This window comes from Canis lupus, chromosome 10, assembly GCF_048164855.1.
Source record: "Canis lupus baileyi chromosome 10, mCanLup2.hap1, whole genome shotgun sequence".
Taxonomy (NCBI): domain Eukaryota; kingdom Metazoa; phylum Chordata; class Mammalia; order Carnivora; family Canidae; genus Canis; species Canis lupus.
The window spans coordinates 21,057,068-21,079,824 of NC_132847.1; the positions used below are offsets into that span (position 1 = coordinate 21,057,068).

At 35.4% G+C, this 22,757-nt stretch overlaps 1 protein-coding gene across 11 annotated transcripts in view; it reads right to left on the reverse strand.

The window, feature by feature from the left end:
* The window catches only part of RAPGEF6 (Rap guanine nucleotide exchange factor 6), a 197,297-nt gene that overhangs the window by 77,198 nt on the left and 97,342 nt on the right, over nucleotides 1–22,757 (reverse strand). For 10 of the 11 annotated variants that reach the window (XM_072840896.1, XM_072840895.1, XM_072840897.1 and 7 more), the window contains 5 exons: nucleotides 13,862–13,993; nucleotides 6,960–7,137; nucleotides 4,788–4,924; nucleotides 2,434–2,592; nucleotides 1,680–1,832 (listed from right to left, as the gene is read on the reverse strand). In XM_072840896.1, coding sequence (XP_072696997.1) covers nucleotides 1,680–1,832; nucleotides 2,434–2,592; nucleotides 4,788–4,924; nucleotides 6,960–7,137; nucleotides 13,862–13,993 — 759 coding nt within the window. Of the gene's footprint in view, nucleotides 1–1,679; nucleotides 1,833–2,433; nucleotides 2,593–4,787; nucleotides 4,925–6,959; nucleotides 7,138–12,406; nucleotides 12,650–13,861; nucleotides 13,994–22,757 lie in introns of those variants that run through there. The other variant, XM_072840899.1, reaches the window with a different exon arrangement.

Consider the following 22,757-nt stretch of genomic DNA (forward strand, 5'->3'; position numbering starts at 1 on the left):
CAGAACAAAAGGTGTGTATTCTTTAAAACTGCTAAGAATATGAACAGATAAAGACTGTTCCTGGAGTAGACTCAAGTGACAGGACAACTAAATGCTACTGTGTTCCTAGATGAGATGCTGGATGAGAAAAGACAAAGTGCCACTGCTGGGCTAGTCAGTGAAAAACTAAATATGATCTGTGGGCCTGAATGGTGGTATTGTATCAATTTTCATTTCTCAATTTAAAGGTTTCTATGGTGTTTATGTAGGAAAGTGTTGTTTTTAGGAAATACACAATGGAATATTCAGGAGTGATGAAGCATCACACTTGCAGACTGGTCTCAAATGATTCAGAGAAAGACTGGTGATAATGGAGAAAATGCAGTGAAATGTTAATAGTTGGGGAATCTGAATGAAGGAGTGTTCAATACTGTTCTGGCAACTATTCTCTGAGTCTGTAATTATTTAAAAATAAAGAATTAAAAAATATGAGCTCCCATAAAAAGACAGCCTATGGCAATCCACCCATGTTTACCTTTTCTATAAAACAAAGCTTGTACTTACCAGTTTAGGAAAAGATAAAGTGTTGCTAAATATCCTGACTCCTGAGGAAAAATGGATCTAACATCAGTCCCTTCACATTATTAAATAGGCTCATGTATTTGTAATGAATAACACACTTACTTATTTTACAACCAAGACTAGGCTGAAAAGAGAAATGGTTATATGTTTTCCTCTATTTCAACTATAATTTCTCTATTTTACAATCCGGAGGTCTTCAAAGAAACCTTCTTCAAAGTGGGGGGAGGTGGGAGGGAGACAAGGGGTCAAGCAGACAAAGGGGAGGGGAGAGAGAGAAAACTAGAGAAACAGTATGAGGATTAATATTCAGGCTCTACAATGTGCTAAATAAAGCCTTTGATTTACCTCATTTAGCCCTAATAAAGCTCTGTCATATCACTATTTTCAGATCAGAAAACAGAGGGAAGATAATGCCTTTTCAATGCCATAAATATCCAGTAAACACTGCACCTTCATCTACTACCATTCTTCAAAATTTCATTATCAGTCCTTTTGTTTTATTTCTATATATTGTTTTTTTAAGTTCAAAAGTTTTATTTAAATTCTGGTTAGTTAACATATGTGTAATATTAGTTTTAGGTGTACAATTCAGTGATTCATCCATACAACACCCAATTGTATGAGTGCCCACCTTAATACCCACCACCCATTTAGCCCATCCCTCCAACTACCTCTCCTCCAGCAACCCTGTCTATTCTTTACAGTTAAAAGTCTGTTTCTTGGTTTGCTCCCCACCGCCACCCACCCATCCAAGTCCATTTCTTTTGTTTAAGTTCACATAGGAATGAAATCATAGGGTATCTGTATTTCTGACTTACACGGCTGTTTGATGAAATTCACCTCCATTATCAATGGATCATGAAATAAATTTGAAAAGGAAAACTCTTACCAGTGTATTCTAAAATAATATCCAACCCACATTGATATTAAATGGCAATGTCATGCTTCATTATTAAAATGTGTAAAAATCAATGTGGAAAAAAGCAGAACCAATACATTTGTTTATATTCTAAAATTAGTGAATTACCTTACACTGCACAAAAAGTGATTCAAAGCCTTTCTAGCAAGAAGAAAGCTATATTCTATCAATGACTAGAATAATAAATAAAGACACCCACCTTGATTACAATGTGTCCTTTCCTGGTTCCACTCCGATCTAGTTCACGATGCTCATGTACCATGACAATTTCTCCCTCTTCCTCAACTTTATGGGTGTTTTTCTCCACATGATTTAAAATTCTCCAATAATCCTGCTGCGCTATGCAGACAAACTGTCCGAGAACAACATGGGGACAGTTAATAAACCTATAGTACATAAATATATCACTATGCACCAAGGCAGAGCACAAAGGTAAGAAATCGAGTGGCATCAGTTCTTTTTTATTCAATCCCTTTAACCATCAACAAAAATCAAGGTGAAATAAATAACTGACATATAAAGAGACCAAAGAGGTTAAATCCGTTCAAATTCTGCTCTAAAAGGAGAAGTGAACATCTAGTTCTCTTAAAATTGACGCTAGGGAAAGAAAACATGAAGCAGGAGTAAGTTAAAAACAACTCAGAAGTTCCTATTTCTTTCCTTTATTTTAAAAAAACAAAACAAAACAAAAAACCAAAAAAAAGGACTAAGCTGGCTATTACTCAATAGAAATTTAATGAACCAACATTTCGTATAATCTCTTCTAAAAATTTATAGTTTAATTCCACAAATCTTTGAGTTAGACACAAAATCTAATTTCCTTTATTAACTGTGAACTTCTGAAAATTCCTAATTCTCAAATCAAGCTATTTTATTTTAAGGAAGAAAAAAAACAGGCTCGGCTATTTGAAATCAACAAAGAATACTACAAGACACCAAAGAGATAAACTTACCTGACAATCATCTACTTTCGTCCTAACAACTCCATGCATGTACTGTTTGTCCAGAGTGGGAGTAATTCCAAAACTATTTCCCATAAAGAGATTTTCAACTTTTCCATCTGGATGAGTGATTTCTACAGTGCCGTTTAAAATAACATACCATGAGTCAAGCTATAGAGAAAAAGACAGGTTTTAAGAATCTCTTTTAAAAAATAGTTACATGTTAACTTTGCAAAATAATGAATACATTGAACTTTTATAATTTAAAAAAGAAAAAGATCCAGTTACATTATTTTGTACTCTGTCAAAAAACACCCTATGCCTGTCTACACAAACTGATAAAGCTTATTTTACATTTTCTTCTTTTAGTCACCAAATGACACCAGGGGAACCTTCCGTAATTGACCAAATACTTGGAGAAAAACAAATGGGTTAAACCACAAGCTCCTAAATCCTGAATCCACACACTGACACTAACTGGATGACTCCTGGCAAGTTATTTAACCTCTCAGTGCCCCAGATTCTTGATTTCTGAGTGGACTTAACCAAAGTACTATCACAGGACCTTTGTCTTAATGAAATCAGTTTACACACACTAACTCCTTAGAACAGTGCCTGGCATATAGCAAGCACTCTAAAGAAAAAAAAGTTGCTAGTAACTAATTCAGAAAGACTACTATGGCCCTGAATTTTAAAGCAGGTTGACAAAATATTAAAAATTTCTCTTAATGTTAAGAAAATACTGCCTTCGGGCAGCCCGGGCGGCTCAGCGGTTTAGCGCCGCCTTCAGCCCAGGGCGTGATCTTGGAGACCTGGGATTGAGTCCCATGTCGGGCTCCTTGTATGAAGCCTGCTTCTCCCTCTGCCTGTGTCTCTGCCTCTCTCTTTCTCTCTCTCTCTCTCTGTGCCTCTCATGAATAAATAAATAAAATCTTAAAAAAAAAAAAAGAAAATATTGCCTCCATTTATACAGAAACATATGATGCTCCTAGAAGTTAACCTGGTATGTATTAGTGAAAGGTCACTTATTCTCCTTTGGTATAATTCTTAACAACCTCAACTATCAACAGTTTAAAGGTAATTTAAGGGAAATGTGGGTCATCGGTTCTGAAGGAGAATCAGTAGCAAAACAAAATTATTTTTTTAAAAGCGTGCTTTTTTGGTTATTTCAAGTATGAAATTCACTCACTGTGCAATTTATGGATAACATAAATTACTTGAGGACAGGGACTGTGTCTAGTTTTTCCACCACTACACTCCCTGTGTCTAGAATAGTACCTAGCACAAAGAACGCACGTAACAAAATTTTTGCTGACAGAACTGTGGAAAATTAAGAGAACATAAAAATTTGTGGAAAAGAAAAGTTCTTCAAAATTCCAGTGTTTATACAGTTGTTGTTAGAAGTTTAATTTCTCTCCTGTGTTTATATTACTTTATACTCCTGAAATAGTCATTCAACTGTCCTGCCTTTTAAGAAAATTTAATACTAAAATTTGTTCATGAAACTTTTTTTCTTGAGATTATCCTATGATAGTGTCAGATATTTAGGACATGGGAAGTAAACAAGTAAATAAAGCTAGACATAGGCCCTGGCCTTCAAAGAGCTTCCATCAAATTTTAAAATACCCTGAATATCTACATATTATATCCTGTAGACAATATAATAATTACTTCTTTATTCCTGAATGACATTTTAGCCATTTCCAATTTTTACTACTATAAAAATGCTGCAAGAACATCTTTTGGTCTAACTCAGTTTTATGTTATGTACTAAACAAAGACTCATAGTGAGTGAAACAGGATAGAGGACTGTTAATTCTTCAAGGCCCATGTTAAAAATTTCTAAATGACTTTCCAGAAATGCTATTTATATCCTTGCTAGCAGTATAAGACGATTTTCATTGACTTGATATGTCAGCATTAATTTCCATCAGTTTGGTAAGAAAAACTGAAGTAACTCCTAACAGCAGTAATTCCTCTGTATCCTTCCAATGCCTCTGCATCCTTCCTTTACCCGTTGAAAGTCACTAGCCAAACATTTCTCAACATAGTACTGCCACCATAGAAATGTCTCAACTGACAGCAGTCCACTGAGAAGTAAAAACAAATTTGTTTCAATTAATGTTATTTATTGAATATTTATGCTAGGCTCACTGCTGGGAAATAAAAATTAAGACAGACAAAATAAAGCAAAAGCAAAAATAAAAAAAACTTCTATCTTTAGAAATTATAATAAACCCAAACACAGCAGTCACGCAAAAAATTGTATAAATTTCAAAAGTCAAGATTTACAGGAATTTATGGAAATGAAATCATTCTAAAAATCAGCTCCCACACTAAATAATATGTAACATTTGCTAGTCTACCTCTTGCCCATCTTCAAGAATAATAGCTCCAGCCTGCTCCACCACTTCAAAAATCATCACTGAGCAGAGTTCTCTTCTTACAGACATGGTCATGTTTGCAAAAGCTGGGAGCTGGTGCATAAACTCCAGTAATTGTTCTGTTTAAAAAAAAAAAAAAAAAGGAAGAAGAAGATATTTTAGTAGAGAGACCATCAAAGACTATACTTTAAAGATCCAATAAAATCTACAATTGAATTCCCAATTTTCTAAATCAACTTATGAATTTAGGCTGCTAATGCTGAGCAACCAAGGTACAAGATGATTGCTGATTTAAAAAAAAAAAAATCAATGCTTTGTTTAATAGACCTTTCACAATCACACAAAAAAATACACATATTGGAAGATACCCAGAATTCATAACCTCCAGAGGGAATTGGAAACCCAGAGATTCAAATGAGGCTAATTTTCCTAGCCTGAGATGTCATTCCATGGTAGTTCAGTTAGTGATGTCCTTCAATCTAACAGATTAGCAAAAAAGTCTTTTGTCTAGTTCTTATCTGGATAGAGTTCAAAAGAATGTTATGTCAACAAGTAATTAAGCAATGAAGGATAACAAATTTGAGTTCTAGTGCCAAACTTGTGAAGTAACTGCAAGGTAAGTCTCTTTATAACCAACAAATGTTTATGAGTACGGGCCTTTGGCTAACATTACTGGTACAGATACAAAAGTAAAAAAGATAAATATAAGGGAGAAACAAGCAGTCAGCTAAGGGATGAAAAAGAAATAAGGATAAGGTACTATCTATCTGGATAACTGGGAGATAATTATATTTCAATTTTTTAAAAACTGTGAAAGGAGCACAGTATACAAACTTTTATCATTAAAAATGCACTTTTAGTTTCTGTTCAGATACTGTTCATAACATGAGTCTAAACTGCAAGTTAATTAACTATGTTGTGTCATTAGAATGGCAAGGAATGTTCAAATGTACTGATCATTACTCACATAGATTATGATTCTTAGTAACATCTTCTGATCTGAATGACAGCAATATGGCTATTATAAAAGGGAAATCTAGGCTAAAATCTTAATTGAATCATAACAATATATAATGACTCTAAGTAATCTTTGTTCTCAAAGAAAACATGAGCATCTTTAGTATTATTCAACCTTCTAAACTTATCAGTTCTGTAAGAAATACAAAAAAGAAAATTCATAAACTGTTATCCAAAAATTATATATATTTTTTCAGGCAGACAAATAAAAAGATGACCTTTGATAACATTTGAAACATTTTTAGAAAACTAGACATCAGACACTATTGTACTGTAGCTTACCTATCTCATGGACATGAGAAGGGAAATTACTTTAATGCAGTTGAGCTTTTGTTTTGTAAACTGGGAGCAGCCAGAATATGAGGGCTATCTGGTTGTGACGTCTATCACCCCAGTAATCACTGGGGCCGACTCAGGTGACCTGCCTGGCTAGGCAGGTGTTCCCTTTCTCTCTGACTGTCCATGCGCATCCCGCTGTAAGCTGTGCACTCGCTCAGTTGAAGAGTTTGAACTTTCCTGATAAAGGATGACCGTTCTTTGGTCAAGGGTATACCAATAGCTGTACTTCCCAGCTACATCTTCCAAACAAACTCTCAAATTGGGGCAGCCAGCCTCCAAGATGGCTCTAAACCTCTTGTTATTCATGATCTTGTGCAGTTCCCTCCCATATTATATCACAGTTACTCTGTGTGACACTCCTGAGGCCAAGTAATAAAAGATAAACTAAATAATAAATAAAAAACTCTCCTTTGGATTACTTGATTTGGGGGAAACCAACTGCCACATTGGGAGAATATTCAAGAGCCTATGAGAGAGGCCCACATAGCAGTAACTGAGGTCTTGTACTAAAAACCCTGTAAGTAGCCACCTTGGAAGTATATACTCTAGCGCAGCAGTCCAGTGAAGCTTCAGGTATCTGTGACCCCTGCTGATATCCTGACTGAAGCTTCATGAAACACTGTTCCAGAACTATTCAGCTAGGCTGTTCATGAATTCTTGACCCACAAAAGCTATAAGAAAACAAACGTGTATTGTTTTAAGCCTATGCTTCAAGTATTTTGTTATGCAGCAAGAGGTATAAACTATATGTATAAATTAAACTATAAAATTCTTATTGTGAATACATGTATTTCTTACCAATGTCATCATCAGTTTTGTCTGCAGGTTCTTTCTCAAGACATTCTCGAACAAGATCTCGCCCCTGTAGTGGATCCGTTCGATCAATTTCTTCATCTTCCTCTTCTTCATCTTCAGAATCAACAGGTCCTTCTGGAAGACGTGTTAAATCTACATCTCCTACCTCACTTTCCGTAGCCTACAGAAAGAAATCTCGATCGATTATGTTATAAAAATTGTATGTCACAGCCTGAATTAACCCAAGCTACCCTTTCCTAACACTCTGAAGAATCAAAAACAAAACACTATTTTTTATTAAAGGTTTCTCTCTGCCCAAAAATATAGGCTCATTGTTCCACACTGTGACATCCAGGTGATAAATCTGAGCCAGTAAGTATAAAATGGTCAAGAGATATAACCACCTGGACTAATACCTGTTTTCCAAATAACACATATATTGCTTACAAGTATAACATTTCCTAAAACATGATGTGCAGGAGAGATACAGTTTATCAACAATCATTTTATGAGTTACTAGTCTGTGTTGGGTATTGCAAATAACATATTCTTTCACCACAAAGATTTATAATCCAGTAACGTAGGCAGCCATGTAAATTAAGAACAGAAATGTAAAACTGAAAAGTGCTAAAGTAGGCCAATTGTGAAGTAATGAAAACATAATCATAATGTCCCAATATCTTTTTATTGAATCTAATTGCAAAGAAGATTTGAGATTATTGTAACCAATGTTTAAAATAGGCTTGAACTTAGAACCTCAACTTTGGAAATATATTAGTCTCAGATATTTGTAAAGAACTAGCAAATTTCTTAAAAACTGTAAATTTAGAAATGCAGAAAATAATGTAGAAATAATGAAATAATAAATAATTGGGACATATTGAAGCAACCTATAAGGTGCCCATAGACTAGACAGACAGACAAAACATGGGCATACATCCACAAATAACCAGGTTCCCTGAGGCCAAAACTGCCTCTGCTTTCTGACTCTAGAACCTTAGGGTTTAAGTAGAGTCATTTCTGAATAATATATCCTTGGAACCACAAACTTGCTAGCAGGTTATAATTTCTTTTAAAAATATAGTTTTAATTTAAATGTATACATGCTAAAATGATTTTCAAAAACCTATTTACATATACCAATTTTAATTCAATAAACTAGTGCGCTAAAAACCCCTAAAGCAATATTCTCTATAGTTTATTTAATTTTTCAGAATACAGAAGCTCACCCCCAGAGTAGCCTTCTTCCACTTTATCAAATTATAAGGACCATCTACTTTATACGTTTGGGTTCTTAAACCACTGTCTTCATCACAATTTCAGGTTTTCATCATATGACCTAGACTATTTCAACATAGTCTCCTAACCTTTTAGATTGTATCTGATAAAAAGATGGTTCACAGCAAAAATAAGCAAGATTCAATTTGGTTATATGGACAACAGGCAAGGCTTGTAGTCATCTGTGTGAGAAATGAAGATACTTAACAGGAAAATTCTTTAGGCAGAATGGAAATCACGGGTAGGGATTGTAAGAATGGTATTAACAGAACTCTTAGATCTTTTAAGGACATCTGCAAAGGAAAGAACATAATCTTTCCTCACAAATGTCTTAACTGTCCTTTGTTCAAAGTATGATAAAAAGAAAAAGGATGAATAATATAATTTAAAGGAACATATTAAACTGTTAAAAGTACACAAGAAGGATAATGTGGCAAAATAAAAATTAAAAATAATAAAGAAAGAATAGCCAAAAACATAGCCAAGAATAGCCAAAAATTTGCTAGGAAATTAAAAAAAGGACTTTATATTTTAAAAGTAAATAAAATGAGCTATGCAGAATGCAAGGTCTAATTCACTGACTAAGCAAAGGCAAGGTAGGTCTTTTAAGGTGAAGGTAGATATAATAAATCATCAAAACTAGAAGTCACTGCATGACATTTCTGAGAACGTAGTTTGTTGGTAGAGTTTAGTTCTCAAATAACTAGATGATTTTTTTTTTAAAGTGTAGTATTCAAAATGCCCAGAATACAATAAAAACTTACTAGGAAGATGGAGGGAAATGTGATACATAACCAGGAGGAAAATCAATCAATATAAAGAGACCCAGGAATGACAGAGATGATGGAATTAGGAGACATGAACTGCCAACATTATAGCAAGTTCTAAGATTTAAAACAAAATATAAACAAGTAGAGTGAAAATGGGAAATCTAAGTAAAGAAATGTAAACTGTAAGGGGAAATTTGAAGAAAGGCAATAAAAATTACCCCAAGTGAAGCAAAGTAAAGAATAAGGCTATAAAGAAAATTTAAGAGTCTAAGAGACTAATAACATAATATCAACAGTTGTTACCAAAAAAATGTAGGTTGAAAGATATGTCACATTTGTTAAGACAGGGTATAGTGAAGATCAGCCCCTGCCTTTCAACTACTTTATCCTAGCACTTGGATTATAGCAGACCCTCCAGAAGATTATAATAAGTGAATTAAGTTTAGGGAGAAAAAAGGTATTTTTGTCAAACAGCTAATAAGGTAAATTCATTAAACTTCTTGTGTTTTTCCTTCCCTGCAGTATTAATGTATCTCTGTGTATACGTGTAAATATAATTTGGTGAGGCAGACAGTCTGAGGTGATTTTCTGATGACTTTGGCTTCCCCAAATAAACCACCAGAGGATATCCTTTTCCTGTTTTCATCTAGATAAAGAATGAGGGGAACTACAGGTTGGAATGAAAAGTTACACCAACTTACAAAAACCACATTTTCAAATTCAGAACAAATATTAAACCTAACATTAACCTTCTCTTTCTTGCATTGCCATTGTGAGTACTTCATTCAACCTTTTATATGTACCACTTAGTCCTTATGTTTCCTCTTCATCTCACTGGTTAAGGCAAGAACACTGTAAAACTAATCCTTCCATGGTCTCTACAACAGGTCAGCCAGTTCAAGTAAATTCTCCTTTGCCCTGGATATAATCAAGCTTTAATTTGTAATGATCCTCTGCACTTTCCTTGGGAACAATATTAGTTTCTACTTTCAAGTATAACTCAACTAAAAAACATCTAGATTACTTCCTAAGTACCAATGGTGTGCTTAACTCAGCATGGAATATAAAAGTAAAAAACAAACACTGCCTCCATAAATTTTCCTCTCATGATCTGCAGAAAAACTGCTGTGGGGTTCCAAGACATGAGAGATGATATGAACATGTCATTAAGGTGAAACTGCAGATAGAAGAGCATAGCCAAAACACAGAGCTAGAACAAAGCAACATGTTCGGGGAATAACACGTATATTTTGTCGTGGACTAGATCCTAGAATGTTCAAGTGGGGAACAGTGTAACATAAAAACAGACTTGCAGACTGTGGTTAGAAGTGGAAGGCTGAGAATGTGACTTCTCAGCAAGAAATGAAGAGTATAAATTAGATAATGGTGTAGCACTTAAACTTTTAAAATATATGAGTAAAGTCACACTATGCTTTATCTCATGTGGGAGTTTAAAAAATAGGAGTAGGAGCGCCTGGGTGGCTCAGTCCATTAAGCGAGGGACTTGATTTTGGTTCAGGTCATGATCTCAGGGGGTCATGGGATCCAACCCTGTGTAAAATGGTAGTAGTTAAGATAAGTGAGATTTTAACCAGGGACACATATTTTTAACAGAAATATTCAAATAGAATGAAACGTGGTATAACAAAGCTAGCTGAGGTGTCGAACAGCATAGAGGAAATGTAGCACCAGTTTTTGAGAGACTGGCAGTAAAGCTATGAATTAATAAGAACTCATGCTGCCATAGAGATAATAACTGAAGCACTGGGATTTTTAGCACCGTGTTTTACTTCCCACATAGAAACCAAAAAAGATGGGGGATGAATGTATACCTCAGGTTTCTAAAAATAAGTTAATGAAAAGACCAATGCTTTATTTCACAACATTCCAGCTCTTGCTGATATATACAGATTGAAATAAATAGGAAAAAAGAGTCAGAAAGAAGCACTCCTTATTTATCTTGAGTATTCTTTGAGGGCACATAAAATACTTGATCCAAGAACAATCTAACATCTTAATGTATAAATTTGTCTAAATTTTAAGCTAATCTGATTATAAACATATTCATACCAAAAAGATTAAAAAAAATAGAGTGCTTAGTGAAGAATAAAAAAACATACAGAATAAAAAAACACCACATTCAAGCCTGTAATTCTACAGCAGAAGACCTCCAACTATCAGTAGGCATGCCTCAGCCATAGCCTCAGGTAGGCACACCAGTAGGTAGACATCCTGTAGATATTACATAAGTGCAATGCTTCAGAAGCTCCCCCAGAATCCTGCCAAAGATAGAGGACCCTGCTGTGTACAGCTCATCTGCTAGTGCGGAGCAAAGCATTGGCCTTTCCAAGTGACTCTGATCTCAGTCTATGCACTAACCTTTTGTCCTTTTTCTTACAATCATCTAAGGCTCCCTTCCTTGCTCCAAAAAGGTGATAACATCTGGTTTAGAAATGGATATACTGGGATCCCTGGGTGGCGCAGTGGTTTGGCGCCTGCCTTTGGCCCAGGGCGCGATCCTGGAGACCCGGGATCGAATCCCACGTCGGGCTCCCGGTGCATGGAGCCTGCTTCTCCCTCTGCCTGTGTCTCTGCCTCTCTCTCTCTCTCTCTCTCTGTGTGTGTGTGTGACTATCATAAATAAATAAAAATTAAAAAAAAAAAAAAAGAAATGGATATACTAATGAGATCAGGTACCTAGAGCTCAACAACACCACAACTCTGCTGTATGATTTCTCCTAGTAAGGTCTAGACATTCCCACTTACCCTACAAGAAATCTATAGCCATATTCCTAAACTTCATTAATCCAGGGTCAATCTTCTCTAGGAAAAACACAGAATCCAGAGGAGCTACAGCTCTACGTTGACTTTAGGTGTGCACATGATAATTCCTTTGGGGGAAGGGCAGAATGCCTGGAATGCAAATACTGCGAGAGGCTCCAGAGTCACTGCATTTTTTAAGTGTACTTTTAAAAAATACTTGTTCCATCTCCTACAAAATGATGAACAGGGAGAATTCCTTGTTCTGTCTACGATAAAATGCTAAACAGGGAGATGCAGATGGCCAGAGCAATGACCTTTGTGGAGAAAAGCTATGCATAATCCAAAAACGGAGGCTTCTTTCCATTTTGTCTCTGCCTACAAGTTTCCCTTAAGAATGATGGTTTTCCTAAAACATCTGAAAACAACTCAGTGGACCCACAGTCTAAAATGTTTTCCTCAAGCAACAACTCCATTTCAAAAGACAATATATGGTAGCCACTTGCCATATGTGACTATTGGTCACTTGAACTGTGGCTGGTCAGAACGGAGATGTATAGTAAGGTTATATTAAATTCTGGCTTTGGGAGACTCCCACATCCCCATACTGTGCATACACCCTCATACTCCTCTGCCTGGCACCTTGGGGCCAGTGGTGCCACAGCCTGGGCTGGCAGAGCCTCGCTGCTCCATCTGGTGCCCTGCCTGGGCTGTTGCAGAGTCACCAAAGCAGGCAGTAAGAGTGCTGCAGTCCAAGTGGCTCTGGAAAGTCGGCTGTGGACTCAGGTCATTGGGCAATTCCACCACCTCATCCAGCTTCCCAAGGATGAGTCCAAAGCCAAGCTTTAAAGACGATGTCAGCTCCTCCATGGCACTGATTGATGATTCAGTCTGCCCAGTCACCAAGCAACCACCAGCCACAACAAACCCAAAGAACCTCCCAACATTCCACCTGGAACTTCACTAGCAACTGGCAGCCTAGAATGGTAGTTAGGCTTTCTGCGTGTTGGAGCAAGCCTTTAACATTCAGTCAGGTAGTTTACAACTCTGCCTTAGCCTTACTTTCTGCTGGAGTGACCTGAAAGTCAGCCAAAGCTTATTTACTTTTTTGGAAGGACAGATTTTGCAGTTCTCTACTCTGCCAATATTGGCTGATATCCAATCCTTATTGTTTAAACAACTGGTGTTTAGGTCTTCAATCACTTGTGGAAGAAAGACATTCTAAATAACTCAAAATCACATCTGTGGAAGTCATCCTGAAAAGTCCCTCTACTTCTCTAAAATCCAATACTACACAAGCTCAAAGTTATGTAGCAAATATTATTAATAAAAACCAGCTAGTAAATTAACTTTCTGATATTAATTTTTACATGTACATGTTTATTTTTAATTTATATTAAAGTATTTTTATACGGTCTACAGAAGTCAGAATTTTAAAAATTTAACTCATAATTTTAAACTGTGATTATGTGATGAAATGATAGTATTTGGATATATTTATGCTAAATAAAATATACTATTCAAATTAACTGCACCTGTTTCCTTTTAAGAGGAAAGGCCTTAAAAAATAAATAAATAAATAAATAAATAAATAAATAAATAAATAAAGGAAAGGCCTTTAAGAGGGCTACTTTAAGAGGGCTACTAGAAAATTTAATAGACCCTTTACAATAAAAAGCAACTCTATCACTATCTAGAATTTAAATAAAAGAAGAAAAAACAACTCTAATTTTCTTCAAGACTACTTATTGAACAGTCTATAATAAAAATCAGCCTTTGTATAAGTTTAAAGCTCAGTTGTTTCAAGAACTATTTTTTAACAAAGCAAGCATTACTCATAATGAATTCCCTGAATTAAAGTCTTTAAAAATAATATTATATTCATACACTCCTGAATCATATTTAATCACTCTCAAAAGATTGTTTCTTTAATTAAGCTTGCAAATTTGAAACAATAAAGCTTATTTTCCCAAAGACATTCTACCTGAATTTCATACACTTTAATTAAAAGATATGTGACCACCTAAAGCACAAGCATGGGATATATGGCAGAATAACAAAGCCATATGCACAGCACACAAACTCCTAAGATACTACCTGATAGATATCAGATAAACTGCTGCTCCCAGAGTCACTGGCGATGCTACAACCAGACTGACTAGAAGACACATGAGTCACCTGTGGATGAGGGTTGTCTGTGATGTGCATCTTGGTAAGATCGGCTGGAAGCTGAAAAAGAAAAATAATTTAAGATATTCTAAACATCAAACATTACCTCTGTAAGCGTTATTGAGGAATGTATACAATTATTCAATCACTATACTGTACACCTGAAACTACTATAACACTGTATATGAACTATACTGCAATTAAAAAGTTAAAAAATTTCTTAAGTAAAAAGTAAGAGTTCTTGACATGTTGTTAATTTCTGAACAGTTTCTGAACATTATATACACCACTGTGCAATTTCAATTCTAAACTAATTTTTCCACTTTTTGGAAAAACCTTAGGAAATGATAAAAACCAAATCAGTACTCTGATACTGTCAGTCAAGCCTAGAATAGAATGGAATCCCACTGTATAGGCTTCAGAAGACATTACCATTGGTAATGATATTTCAGAGTAAGCACTTGGGCCCCTCTTTTTCTCCTAATAATACTATCAGCTATTGTTACCTTCAAGTGTTCAGAATGCTATCAACAAACCACTCACACAAAATGGTCATTAATATGAAAAATATAACAACAAACAAAAAACCCCACAACATCTTGTGTTAAAGTACAGCATCTGGCACCAAGATTTGGGGGGGGGTGGGGGGAGTTGATTGCATTCCAAATTTCAAAAATTTTGTAGACCTCTTTTCATCTAATATTGTAGTAGTTTGTAGTTGGCCCCTAAAAATTTGTTAATAATCATGATGATTTAATGAACATCTATGCTAGGTGCAGGGATACAAGAGACACAAGATAAAGGAAATGATACTATCATATCATCTTTAGTATGGTCACACTTTTATAGGTATGCAGGCTGTATAATATACCAAAAACAAAACAGAACAGCAGTAACAACAAAAAACCCTCACAAAATCAATGTAATAAGAATTAAAATAAACAAATGACTGCTCCAGAGTAATGAGAGAAAGTTTTACAAAGGAGGCATGGTGATATATTTTCCAAATAATTTCTCTGCAACCCCCTATTCAGGAACATTAAGAGAAATCTACTTACTTTTTAAAACAGAAGTTCTCATTGCTTTAGGGCAGGAAAATGTTAAACATGCACAGAGTAGTAAAAACTGAATAAACCCTAAAGGAAAAATGGCCAAGTCTAAATTCTATCATCTTAAGAGTAGTCACTATAATTATAAAAACTACACACAGAAGGGGGCCTGGGTGGCTCAGTCAGTTAGGTGTCTGACTCATGATTTTGGTTCAGGTCATGATCTCAGGGTCACGAGAATGAGCCCTCGCCAGGCTCCTTAAGATTCTCTCTTCCACTAGCATGTGATGTAAGAGCTCTGGGCATTATATAAAATTGATGAATCACTGACTTCTACTTCTGAAATCAGTAATATATTATATGTTAATTAACTGAATTTAAATAAAATTTAAATAAACTGTCTCTCCCTCTGCCCCTCCCCCACTAAAACCAAACAAACTACACATAGAAATGATATCACATATTCCTCTGCTGATAACAGTGTGTTATCTAACTCAGATGAATTCTATTAACTAAGATAAACAGAAAAACTAGATATACATATGTAATCCGGCCTGGTAGGTTTTCCTGATTCTTAAAGAGGGCGATCAAGAGACTCAGAAGCAGTTCAACAGTCTTAGTTACAGAGATAGAAGTTATATTTCAAGGCCTAGCATGGAAGGGCCACCCTTTGGACTGGGACTCTGGAAAGAACATTATACTCTATGAATAAATGTGATCCACAAGTAAATTGATGCCCATTTTAGAATCATCTCAATCTCTGATGTTGTTTGTATTAAGATGTTATACAGGGTTACTAGTCTCTTCCAGTCAATTATTGGAAGCAAACACAAATCTTTGCCAAATGAAAAAATCATACTAGTATCAAATTATTTAAAATATTTTGCATATACAACATCCATAGCTCAAATAAAACCAGGCACATGAGAAGACAAGATAGCACTGATGAAAACTACAAAATATAATAGACTTTAGAAATGAAGAACTTTCAACTAATGGAATAATCAGATTACAAAATATCTGTTTTGAATATATATAGCAAGGGTCGGCAAACATTTTCTTTAAGGGACCAAAGAATATTGAGACTTGTGCAGGTGACATATAATCAATCTCTGTGGATACTTTTGACTTTTTTTTTTTAAATAATCCTTTAAGAATGTAAAGGTCATTCTTAGCTCACATGTCGAAAAGTTCAGTGGCCATGTTTTCCATTATAGCAAAAGATGATACTGACAAATGAACCCTGAAAAACACAGGTTTGAACTATATGGCTCCACTTATGCATGGGTCCACTTACATGTGGATTATTTTTCAATATTCTACAGTACTTTAAACATATTTTCCTTATGATTTTATTTATAATATTTTCTTTTCTCTAGCTTACTTTATAATATAGTATATAATACATATACAAAATGTCTTTTTAAAAATATTTTACAAAATAAATCTTAATTGACTACGTTATTATTGGTAAGGCTTCCAGGTAATAGTAGGCTATTAGTACTTAACTCAAAAGTTATACATGGATTTCTGACTGCACAGGGGTCAGCAGCCCTAATCCCTGTGTTGTTCAAGGGTCAACCCTACAGAGGAAAAAAAACTAAGAATTATAGCAAATAATTAACAAAGAATAAAATACAAATTCTACAGCTGAAAAGTGAAGTTATGGAAATTAAAAAGTCAAACATGGACTCATTAGATTTGGCAGAGCTAAGAAGAAAATTAGAAAAGTAAAGATTGGCCTGAAAAAATATCCAGAATGAAGCTGGGAGAGAGGGGGAAAGAATCACAGGGGATAGTGTAAGAAGTAACATCTGAACAACCTGAGTCAAAGAAAAAAAAAAAAAAGATTAAGACATATGAGATAATGGCTAAGCATTTTCCCAAACTGACAAAAATACAAAGTCACACAAGGATCAAGCAAGAATTACCAGCAAGATAAATAACAAAACCATACCTATGCACACGAGGGTGAAACTAGTATGGGGGAAAAAAGAGAAAGAAATCTTAAAACAGAAAAAAGAGATTACTTGGACAAGAGCAAAATTAAACTGACAGCTGAACTCTCAATAAAAATTTGGAAGCCAGGGGCACCTGAGTGGCTCAGTAGGTCTGCCTTTGGCTCAGCTGAGGTTGTGATCCCAGGGTCCTGATCCTCACATCAGGCTCCCTCCTCTGCAGGGAGCCTACCTCTCCCTCTGCTTCCCTCTCTCTGTCTTTCATGAGTAAATAAATAAAATTAAATTAAATTAAAAAAAAAAAAAAAAGAGATTTGGAAGCCAGAAGAGAATGGGAGTGGTATCTCCAAGTGCTAAAATCCATCAAGAAAAAATAATAATAAAATAAAATCCATCAAGAAGTCCCCCAAAAAGGGTAAAATAAAGACATTTTCAGAAAAAAAATGAAGACAAATGTTTTCCAGCAGATCTCCAGCAGATTCTCCAGCAGATCCAGTGAATAAAGAAAATTTACTAGGAGAACAATACAATTCCAAGTGGAAGCTTCCAGATGCAGAAAAGGAAAACCAATGAAAACAGGAAATGTGTGGGTAAGTTTGTGTGAATACTAACTACATAAAATAGGGACGTTAATGTCCCGACACATAAATAAGAATTAAAATATATTACATACAATAGAATTAAGTCTGGAGAAAAGTAAATGAAGTTAATAAAAGTACTTTGCAATGTCCATGAAACTGTAGCAACAGACTTCATAGATGGATACATTTCTGTAATCTGATTTAAGACTAGTAAAACTGTGTAACTATGAAGCTTACTTAGGGGAAAACATTTAAAAAAAAAAGGATAGAAAAATATATACCATGCAAAAACAAACCAAAAGAAAGATTATGTAGTTATATTTCAAATGAAGTCCATCTTGAGGGGGAAAGCATTAGAGACAAAAGGGGACATTTTTATAATAAAAGGTTCAACACTAAATACGTACGTAGGCACACATCCTCTAAATATAGAAGGCAAAAAACGGCAACAAAAGACCTACATGAATCCACAATTATGCTGCCAAATTATACCACAAATTTCTCACTGACAGATTAAGAAAATAAAAAATATGTAAAGATAGGGAAGATGGGAACAATTATAAAAAACCTGACCTAACGTGCATGAACATAGAAGAATGCAACCAAAAACTTCAGAATTATTTTAGGGTACACATAAAAACATTAAAAAAAATTGACAATAAGGCAGGTGGTCAAAGTTTCAAAAGAATGAAAACATAGAGAGATATCTTACGATACAAAGCAAATAAGGCAGAAATACTAACAAAAAGATAACTAATAAAAATTATCACGGACTGGGAAATTATTAAACAAACCTAAATAGTGAAAAGCTCAATTAAGGCACATTGCAAATTAGAAAATACTCAGAATAAAAATTAAAATGCCACCTACCAAAACCTGTGGGAAAAGCTAACACTATGCTTAGAGGCCATTTTATAGCTCTATTATGTGTACTAAAAAAGACAGAGAGGAGCGCCTGCATGGTGCAGCGGGCTAAGTGTCTGACTCTTGATTTTCACTCAGGTAGTGATCTAGGGGCTGTGAAGTCGAGCTTGGCGTCAGGCTCTGCACTCAGCTTGGAGTTTGCTTGAGACTTTCTCTCTCTCTCCTGTGCCCCTATCCTCATATGTGTATGCACTCTCCCTCTCAAATAAATTTTTTAAAAGGTAGAAAAATCAATGAGCTAACCGTAAGTGGTTACAATAATACAGAAACAGTGATGGGAGTATATCTCAGCTCAAAGACCTTGCTCCTACTTAGTTTCTATTGTTTAGGCAGAATTCATCTAGTAATTAAGCGGATGAAAAGACAAAGACTGAAAATAGTTTTAAAAGTCCAGATGTTTGGTTGAGCTGTCAGGAGTAGAAGGTAATCCATATTCCAAGATTCCTACAGAAGACCAAGGAGAAAGAGGTCATCCAACAAAGTAACACAATGAACCAAAGCCAGAAAAGCAAGACTGCAAATTGGGTGCGTAGCAATACTTTTAAGCCATCTTCATCCTCACTAGACCCTAAAAGACAAGCATTTTTATCCCTACTTTACTAATGAGGAACTGAGACAATAAAATTAAGCTGCTGGCCATAGATCTCTCACTCGAGTTGGAATTCAAACCCAAGAGGTATCTGATTCTAGTACTCTGCTTTGTACCAGGAATTCTGCTGGTAACATGAAGATGAAAACAGATGGATCCCATCTTCAAGGATCGCAGTATAACAGTGAAGAGTGGCCAAAGATGTACAAGTGTACAGCATCTCCTTTCTACCCCATGAAGAAAACTTAGATCAATATATAGGAATCCTCTCAACTTCTTAATCTTACGAAAATAATGATAGGGACTACAGCTAATGTTTGAGTGCTCACTACATGCACCAAATAGGTAAACTAGTAAATACATCATTTTACAGACTTTTTCATAGATTATCTCATTTAATCATCATATAACCAGACAAGGAAGATGCTATTATTATACCCAAACTTCATATTAGGAAAACCAAGGCCCTTAGGAGCCACACAGGTTACCCATAATCACATCTCTAGGAAGCAGGGAAAATTGCTTTAAAATCCAGGCCGTCTGACTATAAATCAGTTGTTCTTTCCTAGTAAATTGTTTCCTGACATTAAGGTCTGAGTTCCTAACATCCAACAATTCCTTCTATTCCTAACAAAAGAAGCAGAAGAAAGGTGAAAGTTTTCCTCCAATAGGAATCCTTTATGTCTTAAACCATCTCTCCTGTGTCTCAGCTTATCTGCCTCTTTTCCTTTTCTTCCTGACCCCAACAGGGACTTACTAGCTGACTTCTCATGAGCAATGTCAATTCACTTACCGCATCACAGGTTTGGCAAAATTTCCTATTTTCCACAGTTCCTTTATCCATTTCCCATACCTGAACTTCCAAGCTCTGCTGGAACTCACATTTGGAATTCACATGTTCATGAGGCCCAATGTCAAAGTTCTATTTGGGGGATGGACAGATTCCTTAGGTAAGAGCTTGAATATAGACAGAGATTATGAGAAAGTACAGTCTGTTGAAGATTCTATATATATAAAGGAAAAAAAGATGTATTAAGCAGAGGCTAGAGGTAGAAAATAATCTTGAATGTCAAGCATTTTGATTTTGATTCCTATAGGTTATAAGAGAGCTGCTACAGGTTTTTGGGAAGGGCAATGACAGAAGAGGTGCTGTAGGTCTTACACAGACTTAACCCATCCAAGTGTTTATTTTTCTGACTCAAATTTCTCTGCAGGTCTAGGCAACACTCTGGGGCAACTGCTTTATATGCAAACTCAGATACTGCTTTGGTCTTTTGGCTCTGCCATCTCAACACAGGACCACTTAAGTCACAGCAGCAGGAGAAAAAAGCCGTTAAAAGAGATTACTAAACCTTGCCAGGAACCAGAGAAATAAAAATTTAAATAACTTTTCATCAGACTGGCAAAAAGAAAGCCTGAGAATACATAATACGGGCAAGGCTAAGGAGAAAACCAATATTTTCATAAATGGTAATGGGAGTTATGAATTGGTGTAGCCACTCTTAAGAGTGATTCAAGGAGTAGCCACTTTGGAGAGCAAATATTAAGATTTTTTACATTTAAAATTCCTCTTTGGATATCTATCCTAAAAAAGCACACAGGTGTGCAAGGAGGATGTACAAGAACATTCATTACAAACAAACTGTAATAATTTAAAGAAAAGAAAAATAATTGTCACAAGGAGAATGGCTAAATTATTATAGCCTGTTATGGAATACTGTGCTACAGTTCAAGGTACAAGAAAACCTAGCTATACTGACTAAAAAGTAACTTTCATGATAAATAGAAGACTCATTTTTTAAAAAGCATAAAAACATCATTACATGTTTTCTGGGTACATACTCATCTAGGTTTGGGAGAAAAGATTTGAAGGAATATATACCACACAATCAAGAGTAGTACTGTCTAGTGAATGAGAAGAATCAAGGCTGGTAGTCCAAAAGAAGTTTCAGCGTGATCTGCAATATCCAGCTGAAATGTTTTATTTTTGTATGGAGAAAACATTCCTCTACTATTTCTATAAATAAGTTATTTGTAGTATTCTCAAAACTGAAAACAAATAAATATATATATGTATGTAAGGGTAATTTCCTCTTACCTTTTCATTTAAAAAATGACCATAACACTGGAATGTGGTGAAATTCTGGAGCTCTCAGCAACTAAGGGTAGCTATACACACTGTATACATTCTGGCATTTTATGATAAAAAAGCAAGATTCAAAGATGAGTTTTATTAGAATGCCTTATGAGTATATACTTATATATAAGTATACATATATAAGTATATATATAAGTATAGTTATATATATATATATAAGTATATATATAAGTATATATTAAGTACTTATATACTTAGTATATAAAGTGGAACTGAGAATAAGCATTTAACCTATAACGGAAGGAAACGGAGCAGAAAGTGATATAAATTAGGGAAAAACAAAAACTCCCTACATAAGAGCCTGTATGGAAAGCTGAAAAACAAACTGAAAGTGAAGTACTTTAGAACACTTGGGTGGCCCAAGTGGTTAAGCATTGACTCTTGGTTTTGGCTCAAGTTATGATCTCAGGGTTGTGAGATGGAGCCCCATGTTGGTCTCCATGCTAGGCATGGGGCCTGCTTGAGATTCTCCCTTTCCAACTCCCTCACCTCTCCCCGCAACTCTCCCTTCTCAAAAAAAAAAAAAAAAAAGGAAGTTCTTCTGTGTTCTTACTCCTTTGAATGTGGCATTCATGCTCTTTAAATTTCATTGTGTGTGTATAAACTTGAATGAGTAAGATGCAATCAAGAAACAGGCCAATCAGGGATCCCTGGGTGGCGCAGCAGTTTGGCGCCTGCCTTTGGCCCAGGGTGCGATCCTGGAGACCCGAGATCGAATCCCACATCGGGCTCCCGGTGCATGGAGCCTGCTTCTCCCTCTGCCTGTGTCTCTGCCTCTCTCTCTCTCTCTCTGTGACTATCATAAATAAATAAAAATTTAAAAAAAAAAAAAAAGAAACAGGCCAATCAGTGAAGCTTAGGTAGGGATGTATACAGGGGATACAGGAAATAAAGGGCCAAAAGTAGTATTTTGGGTGCTTTAGGTTTCCTGTATTAGAAAAAAGCTACTTACAGGGCCTGAAGCAAGAAAATGAATGACTGGAAGAGATCTGCTTTTTAAAAAGCTTATTCTAAAAACAACAACAACAACAACAACAAAAAATAAATAAAAAGCTTATTCTAGCATCGTAGATGAAATGGAAGACAATCATACATATGGGAGACAGGAAACACTAATCAAAGACAGAGGTCTTATGAAATTAAAAGCAGATGTATAAAGGAGCTTCTGGGGCTAGACAGGGTGACATGTGTCACTTGACAATGAAAGAGAACTAAAAATAGATTCCAAGGCCCAAAAAACGTAGTTTGGAGCCTGTTTTATGAAGACAATTTAAAATGTCTCCAAAGTCCTGAAGGAAATAGCTGTATCTAACCACAGTAGCTTTGGGTATATGACACCGGCACCCTGCGTCAGGCAAGTGGAACTACGGCATAAGCATGCATTCCTAATTCATTATTTTTACTAGAAGATGAGGGTTAAAGGGACAATGACACATGTATCTCCTCATCATCACATTTTTAAAACCAAAGAGTGGCTTTCAATCAATATTTGCACTTAACATTAAGTTTTTTAAAAGCGTAGATACACTTGTTGAGAAAAGATGAAATCAGTTTAAAGAGTGCTG